This window comes from Macaca nemestrina, chromosome 1, assembly GCF_043159975.1.
Source record: "Macaca nemestrina isolate mMacNem1 chromosome 1, mMacNem.hap1, whole genome shotgun sequence".
NCBI classification, from domain to species: domain Eukaryota; kingdom Metazoa; phylum Chordata; class Mammalia; order Primates; family Cercopithecidae; genus Macaca; species Macaca nemestrina.
The window spans coordinates 59,772,663-59,788,893 of NC_092125.1; the positions used below are offsets into that span (position 1 = coordinate 59,772,663).

At 50.5% G+C, this 16,231-nt stretch overlaps 1 protein-coding gene across 4 annotated transcripts in view; it reads left to right on the forward strand.

Annotated features, from left to right (window-relative positions):
- Positions 1–16,231, forward strand: part of LOC105484717 (neuron navigator 1) — a 191,637-nt gene that overhangs the window by 74,923 nt on the left and 100,483 nt on the right. For all 4 annotated transcript variants that reach the window (XM_071077903.1, XM_071077906.1, XM_071077911.1 and 1 more), the window contains exon 4: positions 11,132–11,234. In XM_071077903.1, the coding sequence (XP_070934004.1) occupies positions 11,132–11,234 (103 nt within the window). The remainder of the gene's footprint in view (positions 1–11,131; positions 11,235–16,231) is intronic.

Consider the following 16,231-nt stretch of genomic DNA (forward strand, 5'->3'; position numbering starts at 1 on the left):
ATCAAAAAGAGAAAATGACAAGTGTCAGTGAAGGTGTGGATAAATCGGAACTCTCCTACACTGCTGGTGGGAATGAGAAATGGAGCAGCCACTTTGGAAAAGAGTCTGGCGGTTACTCAATATGTTAACTATAGAATTACCATGGGACCCAGTATTGTACTCCTAGGCATACATCCAAAAGAAATGAAAACACACATCCATATAAAAGCATGGACATGAATTTCATAGCAGCATTATTCATACTAGGCCAAAAGTTGAGATTACCCAAACGCCTATAAAATGAATAGATAAACTAAATGTGGTATATCCATACAATGGAATATCATTCAGCCATGAAAAGGAATGAAGTAGTGATGCTTGCTACAGCATGGAGTAAACTTGAGAACGTTGTGCTAAGTAGAAGAAGCCAGACACCACGTATTGCATGATTACATTTACATGAAGTGTCTAGAATAGGCAAACTCATAGAGACAGAAAGTAGATTGGTGGTTGCCAGGAGTTGGAGCAAGGGGAGAACAGGGAGTCTCTGCTAATGGCCACAGGGCTTCTTACTGGGATGATAAAAATATTCTGGATTAGATAGTGATTATTGGTTGTACAACTGTGCAAATATACTAAAAATCATTGAACTGTACATTTTATTTATTTTTTTAATTTTTGAGATGGAGTTTCACTCTTGTTGCCCAGGCTGGAGTGCAATGGCGCGATCTCTGCTCACTGCAACCCCCGCCTCCCAGGTTCAAGCGATTTTCCTGCCTCAGCCTCCCAAGTAGCTAGCTGGGATTACAGGAGTGCACCACCATGCCCAGTTCATTTTGTATTTTTAGTAGAGACAGGGTTTCATCATGTTGGTCAGACTGGTCTCGAACTCCTGACCTCAAGTGATCCACCCGCCTCGGCCTCCCAAATGAACTGTACATTTTAAAAGGGTGAATTTTGGTGTGTGAATTCTCTCTCTCTGTCTCTCTCTCTCTCTCTGTCTCTCTTTCCATTCTGGCTAGTGGTGACAACATTGGACTATGCAGCTCTAGAGTCAGACTATCTGGGTTTGAATTCTGGCTTTGCCATTTGCTGTTGGACAGTTTACTCAACCTCCCCGGCCTTCCGTTTTCTCAACTGTAAAATGGGGATAATAACTGGGCTATCTCAAAGAGTTGTCCTGAAGATTAAATGGGCTAATATACATAAAGCTGCTAGAATAGTGCCTGGTACCCAGCCCTGTAGAAGAGTTAGCCAATACTAATCTTACTAGTGTCACAACCAGAAATCCCCCAGGGCCTCCTCCAATTGTCATCCACACCTGGACTCAGCCCCTCCCCACTCCTGTCCCCATTTGCCTGCAGATGGTTCTCTCTGCTGTGTAAACTGTTGCTATAACAACCATTCCCAGCTCCCAGCAGCAGTGACTTCTCTGGAGCAGGGTGTCACATGAAGGGACTGGGCAGGATCACTAATGGAAAACATTTTCAGTAAACCTTGAGGTTCACTGGGCAGGAAAGTCAGGGCCTGCTGGGGAACAGAGGGCCTTGTCTCCAGGCTGAGACAGGCAGGCCACCTTCTGCAGGAGGCCTGCCCTCCGAGCCCAGCCTGGGAGTCCAAGTCTTTAAATGAGAGAAGACAGAATATGTTCGAGAGTCTGCTATCTGATCCTATACCCTAACATTCTGATCCTATAATCTAACATTCACAAGGAAATGGGGCAGGGAGGGGTTTCTCCTGAAGTAGAGAAGGCAGGATTAGCAAACTAGCACTCCTTCCAAACAGGGCTCGAGGCCAGGCACCCTCTCCTGCTCCCACAGTCCTCCTCATGGACCACCCTTGACCTTGGCAAGTCCTTTCCTAAGGTGATATTGCTGCTTAATATTAAGTGGCTTTCTCCTGGAACTTTAAGCTCATCTCCCTGGCCCAAGTTTGCTGCCAAAGGCTGCACTTATGCACAGGGCTGAGCAGGGCTGGGCTGTCCAGTAACAGGCTTCGGCCTGACCTAACCATTCGCGTGGGGCTGCCCTGTGGTCACTGCCTGCCCTCAGCTTGCTGCAGAGAGAGGCTGCCACTCCTCAGAAAGGGTCAGGCTGACTGTGGTGGAGGGGGCGGGGTGACTCTCCTCCCAGCTCATCAGGCAGCTCCCAGCCTCAAGAACACTGCGGAGGAGCAGAGGTGAGGCCTCAGAGCATGGATTTGAACGCTGATCTATTTAATACTTCCCCAGGGGATTGGAGCAGAAAGGCCAGCTGGAACCTCTTGGAAACTTTGGCCCTGAATCAGAGCTTACCAAGTGGAGCTCGTGGGTCCGCAGAACCTCCCTGGTGCCCAAGGCTGGTTGGTTAATCCCAGAAGCCAGGCCCTGCTCCCTCTCCCCAAGAACCGGGTGGGCTCCCCATCATAGATACTGCAAACTCAGGCTGCTCTCCCAGCCTGACCACGAGGCCTGGGGTTGCAGAAAGGCTGTCAGCCCTAGGAGTGCAGAGTCCCAGGAGGAAATGAACTGTGCTAAGCAGGAGACTGAGGGAGAGACAGAGAGACCTGGGCGGCGGCTCCGGAGCCTGAGCGAGACGCTGCCCACCTCGCTGCGCTGCAGCCGCAGCAAGGCCACAGCCGGTTGAGGACCGGCAGCGCCCCCTTGTGGCCGTTCTCAGCAAAAAGCCCCCAGAGGACCTGGCCGGGGCTGGACTGGGGATGGGTCCTCTTGCTGCAAGCCTGAGGTGGCTAGGTGGCTTCTCTTATCCAAAGACTGGAGATGAAGGAGGGGGCTTTTCCAGAGAACAGACTTGTGCCTGAAGAGTAGACTTGTTCTGAAGGCCAGTGACACTCTGCGTAGCCACTTGACATCAGGAAGTCAAGCCCTGGTTTTGTAATGGACATCCAATACTGGTGGTGTGCAACGAGACAAGGGTTTTCCAAAATGTGGCCTTCTGTAGCACACCCTCCACTGTGGGGGTTGGCAAAGACGAGGATTCCTGGGCCCCATCTCCTTCCTGCTGAATCAGAAGCTCTGGGGGTTGACACCCTGTTATCTGCCTTTTTAACATACTCTGAGAGAAAAGATGCTTTTATGGGCTTCAGACAAGTACAAAACCATAGAACCAGACTGTCAAAACTGGGTAGGGGCTTGGGTGTCCTCTACTCCCACTCTCTTATTTGTAGATAGGAAAACTGAGGCCCAAAGAGGGGAAGTGATTCTCCCTAGCTCCCACAGCTAAGTCATGTGTGCTCCCAAGCTAGAACTCTAAAAATTATTATTTTTTATAGTGTTGGACTCTTGCTGTGTTGCCCAGGCTGGTCTTGAACTCCTGGGCTCGAGGGATCCTCCCAACTCTACCTCCCAAAGTGTTGTGATTACAGGCATAAGCCACCGCCCCCCACCCTCTTTATGTGTTCTAAGTTGTCCAGCCGGCATCCCCTGCTTTACGATTCCTCTTAGCCCAGTGCCCAGTGGAGATGCATTACCAAGGGTTCCTAATCCAAGCCGTGTCACTCAATGAAAATCAAAACAGTAGGTGATCTGGAAAGAGACCTGCCTGGCAGTTCCAGGCTGAGGTGGCCATGCACGCTTCTCTCTCTCGTCCCAGATTTGCTTCTCTTTCCTAGTTTTTCTTTCCTTGCCTCACACACCCATGTGGCCAACACATTAGTCCTTTAGTCCTGGCTCTTTCTGGGTGTATGTTGCCATGCAGCAAACAACAGGAGCGCCGCTGAGTGCTGGGCTCCAGTTCAGCCCACTCGCTGGTTGAGATGGTTCAGGATTCTCTGGGGTAAGGAGGAAAACCCTGGGAGCTCCCCTGGGGAGCAGGAGCACTCAACTACAAGAAGCATGAGATTTGCCACGCTGCGGGGGTTCAGTGACAACTGCCTCTGACAATATTGTGACTTAAGTCGGGGAATGAGGGAAAGATAGGATTAGTAACAGAACAAATAGTCCCCTGCCTGCATCCTCCATGGAAATGGGGTGCCTCTGGTGTGGGGGCCTGCCAGCATCTGTTTTAGAGCCTCTTGGGTCATCAGATGGCGAAGAAAAGGGTAGAGAGAGGGGATGGAGTCACTGTAGTGACAGTTACTGTGCTCTACTTGAAGGCAGAGGGGATTTGCTTGCTGGGTTATCTGTCAGTTTTCCATACCTGCCCCCAGCCACACTGTAGGATGGAGCCTTTGCAGTGAATCAATGCAAGGTCACTGGATGCAAGAACCAGCAGAACCCTCCTACTCCAGCTCTGAGCAGCGGGTAGAGACCTGGAGTTTATCGTTAGACCAAGGGGTGCACTGAGGTGGGCCTGCAATGCTCTCCCTGGCTGGAGTTTGAAGGTTTATGTCCTTGAGTGGAGGAGAGAGAAATAAAAACGATTCCCAAAAACATTTGACTCATTGTAAGCACAAGATGATCATCAACAAATGCTGGTTGTGAGACAGGCAGATAAATGCCCACTGACCCAGGCTTCACCCTAGGGGTCTAACAGGGTCAGGAAGGAGTTTTTTCTTTCTCTTTTTGAGAGTTATTAAGAAGGGATGTGTGTGTGTGTGTGTGTGTGTGTGTGTGTGTGTGCGTGTGCGTGTTGTGTTGCTTATGTTGCTTAATCCTTGTTTCCAGACCATTTAGCCTAGCCTGGATTTGGGATCCAGTCCCAAACCATCCCACACGATGAATTTACATTGCAGTTCACCTCTTCTGGTGACACATCTCTGTGTGTTTCAACCCCAGCCCATAGCATGGAGTGCTGGTCGAAAGATCCCTGAGCCAAGAGTGATAGCTACCATGCCATTCACAACCTGGTGACACTGGGCAGGCCCCTCCCCTCTGGGCCTGAGGGATTATTGTTCCCCCACCGCCACCCCCAAAACCACCATGTACAAAATGAGATCCTTTCAATCTCTGAAGTGCCATGACTTGAAAACGTTCTTTCTTTGGCTCACTTCCGTTCCTTCTGTTGGTTCCCACCTCATCCAGCCACTCACAGCAGAAGCCAGTCTAGAAGTCAGGTGCAAACGCAGTCCTCTGTGGCCTCTGCCCCGGGCCAAACCACTAATGGGGGATCTGAAACATTGGTGGAAATAATTAAGATTTCAACAGGCAGTTATTGCAGTTTACTTAATTGCCAGACAATAATTAAAATTTTATAGAACTTGGGGAAATTTGACTGCCGGGTGATGGATTCCCGTGAGTCTCCTTCTTCCTGAACTTCTCTGAATTTTGGGGGGTTATTACCCTCAGTTGGAGGCTCTCCGCCTATTACTACATCAGATTTTAGACTGCAGGCCAGAGGGGGCCCCTGAGGTTCATGATACTCCACAGCTAAGATTGGCCCCAAGGGAACGGGTTTGAAGATATTGTATTGCCTCACAGAGTGGTAGTCAGGCCTGGTGACCTCACAGAGTGGTAGTCAGGCCTGGTGACACAGAAACAAGGTTTTGTTACTACCTCATCCACCCCTAACTCCAGGTATGAGTGAGGGTCTCACCTCGCCAAAGCAAGGTCCCAGAAGAGAATGTCGGGTCCATTGAGCCGCACCCTCCAGGGGTGTGCACCACCCATCAGGAAATGAAACAGACAAGGGGCCAGCCTCAGTGCCAGCCCGAGGGTGCACCCATTGTTCACCCACCTCTTTGTGCCTTCTGACAGATAAAAACCACCATTTATAGAGCACCTACTGTGTGCCAGGCACTGTACTATAAGCATGTTTGTGAATTAGCTCTTTAAGCCTCACAGCAATCCCACCAAGCGGGTATCGTTCCCTTTTCCCAGAGCAGGAAACTGCAGTGAGGTGAGATGGCTTGTTCAAACAAGCTGGGAAGGGGGCAGTCCCAGGACCTGAACCACAGGTCTTTCTGAATCTAAGGACCATGTTCTTGCCACTACATCACTGTCCCCATCTCTTGATGAGCAGTTTCATAGTCCTGCCCTCCTGGGGAAGCCTGATTTCCCTGTTCTGACACTGGGACAGAGAGAAAGACCCTTTTTACCTCATCCTCACAGTGCACCCTCGGCTGTCCTTTAAATTACTTCTCTTCCTCTAGCATCGTTTTAGTCTTCTTGCTTCTTCCCCATACAATGAGAGATATGTCCACAGAAATCTCTCCGTGCATATGTCTGCAGAATTGCAGAATTCTATGAGGGTTTCTGCAAACTACAGGCTGGACCACAAGTAGGTGTGTATATCTGGAGGCATGTGCATGTATTTTGAAACACCGTATTGTAGTGGAAAGAACAAGGGCTCTGGAGTCAAAAAGACTTGTGATCAGTCTCCTGGCTCAAATTAAATAACATGGAAAATGCCTCGTGTTGAACATTGAGTAGCTGGGCATTATTTGATTTGTGTGTGCACGCACCTGTCTGTCAAGTGTATTTGATTGCTAGTCCTTGCTCAAAAACCCTTGACATGGACAGTATGCTCTCTCTGTGGTCTTGTGTAAGAGCCAATAGTGTGTAGAAAGAAACACCATCCTGTTCTTCCGATGCCCCAGTGCATGCTGGGGCTATGCTGCTGTTTGTGGTGACTGTGAATTGCCATGGTGATGACTGAGTTGGGAGAGACTCTTGCATCTGTTCTGAGCCTGAGTAACACACACATTCTCTCCCCAGTTGCTCCATTTTCAGGGAAAGGCTTGGAGGGGCAGCCCAGGATAACATCATGAGCTCCTCCCCATAGATCTTGGTGTCACCCTGGGGCCTGCTAGGAGCCCTACCTGCCACCTTCCCCCCTCAAACCCTACTTGTCTCTCTGTCTCTCTCACACACACTTGCATGCATGCACACACACACACACAGACACTCACACCACTCTTGCAGCTGGACCCTGTTCTGTAGGAGCTAAGACAGCACACACTCCCAGGCCCCCAGAGTAAGTTTGGGAGGATGGCATCCTGGCTGGTATCATGTGAAGGAGAACGCTGTACTCTACTAGGACCTGGCTAGAGGTGGGTTGGACTGGAGAGTACCTAGTTCTAGTTTGCACAAAGGTGCCACGTAAGATGGGAGTAGTCTGAGCACGTCCTTCACTTAGGTGTACTGAGGAAGGGGATGGGCTACCAAGACTCCCTCTCCATCTTTGCCATGTCTGGACTCTGTTTTGTCCCCAGGCCTGTCCCACACCCAGAGCAAAACATTTGACAGAGACACATGGAGGCAGCCTCCAGGGCATCTCAACTTAGCCAATAAAACAAGACATTAGCCGGGCACGATGGCACACACCTGTAATCCCAGCACTTTGGGAGGCTGAGTCAGAAGGATCGCTTGAGCTTAGAAGTTCGAGACCAGCTTGGGCCACATGGCAAAACCCGTCTCTACTAAAAGTGCAAAAATTAGCCAGGTGTGATGGGGCGTGCCTGTAGTTCCAGCTACTCAGGTGACTAAGGTGGGAGAATCACTCAAACCCAGGGAAGGTGAGCCTGCAGTGAGCCGTGATCATGCCGCCTCATCCTGGGAGACAGAGTGAAACCCTGTCTCAAGAAGAAAAAAAAAAGCCATTGAAGTTTTAGGTTACTTTTCTCATTATCACAGCGTATCATAAGCCCTAGATACCTTCACCTGATCCCTGATCCTTACCCTCCCAGGAGATGGTGAGAAAGGGGTGAAGCTTAGTTATGGGTTGGTGGTCAGAGGTGGGGTAAGGTGAAGATCAGGAATGGATAAGGGTTGACAGGTGAAGTAAATTCCCTCGGAAATGTAACTTACTCATGTGTTCAAGCTAAAATGTAAAAATTCACCTTCAGGGTCATGGGTGGGAATGTCAGCTTGGCCCCTCAACCTAGGCCCCTCTGCAGCCTCTGGAGCTCTGGAGGCCTTTCTTTTATATGCAAGTAAGTCCTCTTGGCCTGGGACTGTGTGCTGCACCACCACGGGAATGTGTCTGTCACCCAGGAATGTGGAGGAAGCCAGACTTACCAGGAACCCCAACCCTCCAGACCCAATCTGGGCTGAGCCTTGGAGAAGCAGAGCGGCATACCCACAATGGCCACCAGGGGCCACTGCTGGAGCAGAGGGAGCTGTAGGGTGCAGCCTCTGCAGGGCCCCTCTGGCCTGGGAGCAGAGACCAGATCCTGGTCACCCCCAAGGAAACCAAACCCTGCCCTAACCTCCTCCCCTGTATGCCCCAAATCTATACCCGTGGGGAAGCTGCCTGGAGTCCAGTGTTCTTCCAGTAGCATCTCTGTGGTCTCCAGCTAGTCCCTACTTCCTGGACCTCAGCCTCCCAGCTCTCCAGAGACAGCAGGATTGAGCGACTTTGAGGACCCTTGCGGTTTGGCGAGCCTGGGAGACTCTGAGGTAGTCCCACCACACTCTGCTGATGTGGAATTGAGGAAGAGGGCTAGCATAGAGGTCTTTGATGAAAGAGATATGGAGAAAGAGAGTCAAACCTGTGACCTAGATGTCTATGACTCCCATCTGGAGCATCTGGGGCATTAGGCAATGCAACGTGACTCTCCTGAGGCTACTATGTGGTTTAAACATTTTTCCTTTAAAAAAAAAAAAAATACATTTTCCTAATGTGACATGTATGTATCCCTTTACTTTTTTTCATGGGTTTTTGGAAATTAAAAAAAAACTGTGGTAGCATCCATTCTTGAAATGTTCACTAAGCATCTTCTTCTTTTTTTTTTTTTTTGTTGTTGTTGTTGTTGTTTTGAAACTGAGTCTCACTCTATTGCCCAGGCTGGAGTACAGTGGTGTGATCATAGTTCATTACAGCATTGAACTCTTGGGCTCAAGTGATCTTCCTGCCTCAGCCTCCCAAATAGCTAGTATTACAGGCATAAACCACCTGGCCAATTTTTTTTTTTTTTTTTTTTTTTTTAATAGAGACAAGGTCTTCCTGTGTTGCCCAGGCTGATCTCAAACTCCTGGCCTGAAGCAATCCTCTGGCCTCAGCCTCCCACAGTGCTGGGATTACAGGCATGAGCCACTGCTCGAGACCTAAGGACCTTGTATACAACAGTTGCCATGCTTGATGCTACTAGTGCAGAGATGCCCTGTGATATGTCAAAACAAGTACGAGTTTCTTCCTGGGCTCAACTCTGCCTTGTGCTACATGCTAGGTGTGTGACCTTGGGCAGTTTACTTGTTCTGTCTGAGTCTCAGTTTTCTCATCTGTTAAATGGGGCAGTAGCACAGATCTCCCAGAAATGTTGCAAGAATTCAAGTAGATAATGCATGCAAAGGATCTGGCACACACAGAGCTCTCTGAGTAACTCTTGATCACCTTCCTCTTTGAGAATACACACCCCTTGGAGATGTGTGTGCCTGTCCCTCATCTCTGCCAAGCCCATAAAAAGCATCACCCTGGGCCAGTAACCCACACCTTGGCACCATGTTCTTAGTCCCCACATAGGCATTTTAGAACTCAATTTTATTTCTTGGCGAGTCTAAAAAATTGACCCTGTCTGTGTTTCACGCCAAGCCATCAATTAAAGCCATGGAGCAGCTTACAAGGTGACACTTGCCAGGATAAATAGGCATTGGCGGCCACAGAAGTGATGCCAGGACTGGGGATAGAGCTTAGGCCACTGGCATGGTGGCCTGCCATTTGTCCCTGATCCTTGCCACCAGCATGGAGGCCTGGATTCATGGTGCTGACCATGAGAGGATGGTGGGAGTGGAGAAGCTCCCCCTGGGAGGGGAAAGGAGGGATGGCTGGGCTTGGGTGTGGAGCTAGTTTTCAGAAAAGGTGCCCAAAAGCCTCTGGAGAGGGCAACGCAGGCTCCCTGCCCACCCCACCCAACCTCCCCTCCCTGACAAGACAGTCAAGCCGCCTGCCAGCCGGCCTGAGTTTAGTCTTGGGAGAATAAAACCTCTTAAAGAGATTCAGAAATGTTCCCTCTGGCAGCTAAAAGAACCTTACACTCCTGCGGAGTCTGTGGGCTGAGGAGGGACTTGAGGGGGCGTTTGGCCTCTGCAGCAGCGACAGAAGGCTTGGGGATGGAGGAGAAAAGGGAGTAGCCTGGAGAGCCAGAGTTCTGGGGTTTTCTCTGTTGTTTTGCCATCATCTTTCTGTCATTCCCTTACTCTCTCCTGCAGATTGTCTTTTAGGGAGGTACTGGGCGACTTGGTTCCATTCATGACTTTAGGTCCAAAAATGAAAGATAAGCCATGGGGCAGAGCCAGCTTCTCTTCATCATACTGTCTTCAGGCCCAGGGTGGTGCCTGATATGAAGTAAGTGCTTGATAAAGATTCACTGGATGGCCTGAAGGAAGGAAGGAGAACATTCTTTGAGTTCCTTCATGCTCAAGCACCTCTCAGTCATTTGGATGTTATTTTCACTCTGTTTGCTGTTGTAGATTCTCATCTGTCCAGGCTAATATCTGGACAGCAGGGTTGAATAAAATGGCCCTTGGTCATCTGGGATTCTGAGGATTGGGTCACACCCGTGCATCCTCCTCACTCGGGATTGCACCACTTGTGTGAGGACTGCCCAGAGCTCAGTTCAAGCTCCAGAAAATGACTGCTCATCCCTCCTACCTCCCACCAGCCACCTGGCCTTTAGGAGGCTATATCTGAACTAACTTTCCGGGACCCCATAGAGCAACCCCAGATATTACCAGTCCATGCCTGGGCTTAGGTGTGCCGAAGCCAGCTTGTACTGGTTCCCCAGAGCCGATTGTTAGCACCTCTTCCTAACACTGTGGTCAGTGACATCAGATTGGTGGACTGAAAGTGGCCATGATAGGAGGCTTTATACCATGGACATTGGCAAACACTATACATCAGTGTCCCCTTTCTCTGAGAGTCAGTTGTTAAACATTTACCAGCACGACCCTGGAGAGGCGGTTTCAGGCAGATGTTCTAGCTTATCTCAACCATGAGAAATCTTGCTCGAGACCTCTGCTGTGAGAAGCAGGGCCTCCCCAAAACAAAGCCAGAGGCAGAGGCAGTTACCTGGGGGCTCTGAAAGCAGTGCACAGACACAGAAACCCATGCCTGTACCCCCTGCCAGGGTCTGGGGTTCAGAGGGCTCAAGGGCACATGCCCAGGGCCTTTGAGAGGGCCCATTCTGTTGGTCGTCTTTGGGAAAGGGAGGAGGGAGGTGACTATCATGGCCCAGGGACTAGCCTCCTGGGGACACTGTCAATCTCCACTTCCTGACCCCCAGGATCCCGGCACTAAGTCCTCTTCACTCACCCAGCTCTTCCTTCTCTCCCTCCCAGACCCAGAGTCCCAGAGAAAGAGGACAGTGCAGAATGTCCTGGATCTCCGACAAAACCTGGAAGAGACCATGTCCAGCCTGCGGGGGTCCCAGGTGACTCACAGGTAAGCTCGAGCTGCGGAGACGGTCATGCCCTCTGCCTTCCTGGCTCTCCACCTCATTCTAGAGGGCAGGGCCCCCGGGTCCCTCCACACCTCTGTCAGGTCAGCCAGGTGGCCTGATGCGTGGAGCCACTGCGGAAGGAGGAGGAAATCCATTTATCTCAACAAGAGAAGCTTGGCTTTGTCTTCCATCTGCTTGTGCCTGAGCTTTTCATTTCATTTCAGCAAATCAGCTTGAAAATCACTAGTCTAGGAGCCAGGAAGTGGGAGCCATTACACAGCTCAATGTGTGATCTCTGATAGTCAATCTCCTTCCTTAGACCTCTGTCTCCTCAATCTGTCAAGAGAAGGTTTACTACATGCTGTCTTCCTGTTCCTGAGTCTCCATCAAACTAGGGTTCTAGAATCAGTTCCCTTCTCAACACCTGGATCTTTTCACTCTTGTGTCAATTAGGTGGCCCCTGGCCTCTTCTACCAGCCACTGAGGGAGGCTTGAGTGCTCAACGGGGCCCACACAGTGTCACCCAGCTCCTTGCCCTGTTAGGTGTGTCCCCCTAGCCCACTGCCTGCAGAGACCTCATAGCCTCCAGCTGCATGGGGCACTAGCCCTCCCACGGCACCTCTCTCTGGAGCAAAGTCCTGGCCACAGGCTCTGCTGTGACTCAGAATTTCCCTTGCTGGCTCCTTGGACTGCCCAGATGAGCTCATGCTGTCAGCTCCAAGTGGGGCAGAGGGCTGGGCTAAGCTCTGGGGACAGAGGGAGGGAGAACAGACCACCAGATTGGGAAATCATGGGGGGTGTGGGGCAGGAAGGCTGTGTGAGGGCTAGGAAGCCTCCCCAGTTAGACTGGAAGTAGACTCCTCTCCAACTCCTGGGGCCGGAAAATTGAGAGCAAAGTTGGGACACAGGGGCAGTGGTAAAGGACTTTTTTAACCCAGGGTGTGGCCATTTGGGATTCTGAGGATGCGAGCACACCCATGGACATACTTACATACCACCAATGACAAAGAACTCATTACTTTCCTTTTTTTATTTTTAACATGGGCTTTTTATTTTATTATTATTTTTAAAGATAGAGTCTTACTCTGTCGCCCACTGCCTCAGCCTCCCAAGTAGCTGGGATTACAGCTGTGTGCCATCACGCCCAGCTAATTTTTGTATTTTTCATAGAGATCGGGTTTCACCATGTTGGCCAGGCCAATCTCGAACTCCTGGCCTCAAGTGGTCCACCTACCTTGGCCTCCCAACGTGCTGGGATTACAGGTGTGAGCCACCACACCCGGCCAACTCACTGCCTTTCAGTCACCCCAGTGCATTGTGGGATTGCAGTGACTCTGATGTGGAACTGCATTTAGTCTTCAGTAGCTTCCAGCCATTGGCTCTAGTTCTTCCTGCTTAGAAGACTCTTCTCCTTCTCCTTCCTTGTACTACTCCTCCCCCTATCCCCAGCCCATGCCCTCATCTTGGACACTCAGCCCTTTACTCCCAGACATCTCGAATATTTTCAATGATAAGATAAATCAAAACTCTCTGGGGATTACCTCTGCTCAGGCCAGCAGATCCCTGACTACTGAAAGGGAGGTGACCAAGGAAGTCCTGGAAAAAGGTGGATAGTGGGGGCTCCAGGACCCCCTTACATCTGTCCCCTGCTGCCATCCCTCATAGCCCTAAGCCCCCAGCAGGAACCCAAGTGAAACAGGGGTCTGGCAGAGCTTGGCTTATCAGTTTAGGACCCAGCGGATGAAATCTTGGACATCTGCCTTTCCCCATCCAAGGAAATTGTTGGAACATCTCTCAGCACCAAGTCACCCACCAGCCTCATGCCAAAGAAGCCAGAAAGTGCTTAGTTGCTGAGAGGGTCACACCCCAAATGACTCACTCACAGGAGTGGGACAGAAGTAGCAGCTCCAGCCTCCTGGTGCCACTGACTCAGAGCAGCCAGCCCCCAGCCCCTCCGTTAAGCCGGACAGCTTGATCCTCGGCAGGCGCTATTTGTTTTCTGCTTCTAGTGGGAAAGGGGAGGCTTAAATCAAGCCTTTTGCATAATGCTGACTGGTTTAAGGGGAGAGTGTAAGGCCTCTGGCTTCTGCCTCCCTTTATAGGAAAGGAACCAAGAGCCCCGGAGCTGGTTTTTCTGTTTACTGTGGACCTAGAGCCACTTCCTCTCTTAGACTTTGGTTTATATTATTCGTGTTCCACACTGATGGCCAAAACAATGATTCCCTGACTTTTTATGGCTCTTTTTTTTTTTTTTTTTTTTTTTTTGAGACAGAGTCTCTGTCTCCCAGGCTGGCGTGCCTTGGCATGATCTCAGCTCACTGCAACCTCTGTCTCCCAGGTTCAAACGATTCTTCTGCCTCAGCCTCCCAAGTAGCTAGGACTACAGGCACGTGCCACCACGCCTGGCTAATTTTTGTATTTTTAGTAGAGACGGGGTTTCACCATGTTGGCCAGGCTGGTCTCGAATTCCTGACCTCAGGTGATCCACCTGCCTCAGCCTCCCAAAGTACTGGAATTACAGGCATGAGCCACCGCGCCCGACCGGCTCTTTTACTTTTTAAAGTGCTTTCTATCAATGAGCCCTTCCCTTAGCCCTGGAAGTAGGCAGGATATATACATACTCCCTGGGTTAGAGAATGAGGCTGGGGGCAGGGAGGCACCTGCCAGAGTCACACTGGCTGATGAGGGTGGGTTCTGTACTCAGCATGCTCAGAACCCATGCCAGCTGTGTGCCAGGCGCAGCACTGGGCACTGGCTCCCCAGAACACACACAAGCTTTATCCTTGGAGCTTATAGTCTAGTGTGTGCTTCCTGCAAGGCTGTTTTCACCCAGGAACTCCCAGGATAACTAGATTCCATTCCTCTTCAGAAGCCTTTACTGCTGTGCTGCTTCCTCTATTTCTACTGGTTCATTTCCCCCAGCAAGGAAAGTCTGGGTCAGACTGTGACTGGAGAGGAAGTGCAACTGTGTCCTCCCCAGAGAGAGGCAAGCCTGAAGGGTGGGTGCAGGCTGGAATTCAAGAACTGAGGATCTGAGCTAGAATCCTCCTCACCAGCTTAGGTCTAGAGATGTCTAGAGATGTGTTTAGGGGAATTGAAAAAAAAAAAAAGAGAAAGCTGTGGAATAGGGGAAGAGGACTTTTAGTACAAAGAACTAAACAGGGGCAGGCCAGGAATAGAATTGAGGAACACAAATGCTGAGTGCAGCCCTCACTCCCACACCAGTGTATAACCATGGTGCAGGCTAACTACCCAAACCAGCTCCCCTGGAGATCTCCGCCACCCTCTCAGTATGGTTAGCATCATCCTCTTCCTCCCATGTCTCATCCCGTGGTCAAGGTCAGCTTGCTTTTATCAAGCACTTACTGCATAGGGCCCTGGCCTGAGTTTTCTGATGAGAACTTCCTTGCTTTTTATTTACACATCCATCGTGGGTTTGCTCCTCTTTGATTCATTCTTCAGCACCAGCTGCAGGCCAGGCGCCATGCAAAGTGCTGAAATACAGTCGTGAGTGAGCAAGGCAGGCAAAGTCACACCATCACCACAGTCTCTGGCTTTGGGGAATGTCCATTTCTGTCCAAGGAGATGTGATGGCTAGATCCACGGTAATTAGAAGCCGAAACAAGACACTGTACAAGGCAGAGCTGCAGAACACAAAGGGGTTCCTAAAGGGCTGCCAGAAGCAAGGGGCAGTGGCTCACGCCAGTAACCCTAGCACTGTGGGAGGCCAAGGTAGGAGGATTGCTTGAGTTCAGGAGTTCGAGACCAGCCTGGACAACATGGCAAAATTCCATCTCTATAAAAAATACAAAAATTAGCAGGATGTGCTCATGTGTGCCTGTCATCCCTGCTACTTTGGGACTGAGGCAGGAGGCTCACTTGAGCTCAGGAGGTCAAGGCTGTAGTGAGCCGTGTTTGTACCACTACACTCCAGCCTAGGCAACAGAGTGAGACCCTGTCAAAAATAAATAAATAAGTAAAAAGAGTTGGCAGGGCCGGGAGGGGAGCGGCTGGGCATGGACCCGGTCAGGAAGCCCTCCAGAGGTTCAGAAGCAGCCGCCACTGATTGCCCTGCCCGGCCAGAGCCTCCGCCATCTTGCCCACAGGACTACTGCCAGGACCCCAGCACACTCAGTTTCAAGAGCGTTTGGATCCCTCAAGTGCTGCTGATCAGAAAATAAGACCATATTTTTTCAGGTCCAATAGAGACAACTTTGGAAATTTTTCTTTTTTTCAAGAAACTTGATAGAAATCAGAATGGAAAAATCAATGTCCCACTCCCATTCCAGCCCCCAAAGTGGCTAAGCAATGGATGTGTTCACAGACCAATGATCGCTTGGGTTCAGACAACTCATGTCCAGCCACAGATTGCCTCAGTTGCCCCAGCTTTCTTGGCCACCAAACCCCGTTTCACTTACTTAGTCCTGTCTGGCTTAAGTTAGGACAAGTTATGGAGACCCTGCCTAAGGCTGATTTAGGCTGACCCCACTGCTAGGCTAGGTGGAATTATGGGGCTCAGCCTGAACCCAAGTGCAAGCCACCCCTTCAGATTCCAGTTGTATTTCCTCTCTGCAGCCCCCCGGCTCCTATCTCCTTCCCTAGGCCCCCAGGCTCCCCTAGTCTCAGGCCATCCAGCACTAACCTGGGCATTGCTCCACTGGCCTGGTCTAGCAGGGCCTGAGGCTTGAGACTCTGGACATTCGGCTTCACCCACATGTCGGGTTCCCTGTGTCCTCTCCTTTGTCCAGTTAAGGCTGCCCTATTCTCTGGGGAGGCTCTACTTCCCCTGCTGCCCTAGGCCTGTGGCTTGGACCAGTCTTACTGGGGACCTGCCATACAGCCAAGATTCCCAAAACTTTTCCTATCCTCTGCACTCTACTTCAGCTTTCCTATATCTGATGTTTGGGAATCAGCTAGCCCTCAGCTAATTAATAGAAAAGAGATGATGGACACATCCTTAACAAAATGATCAAGGCCTTCTAAGCTCAAGTGACCAGTC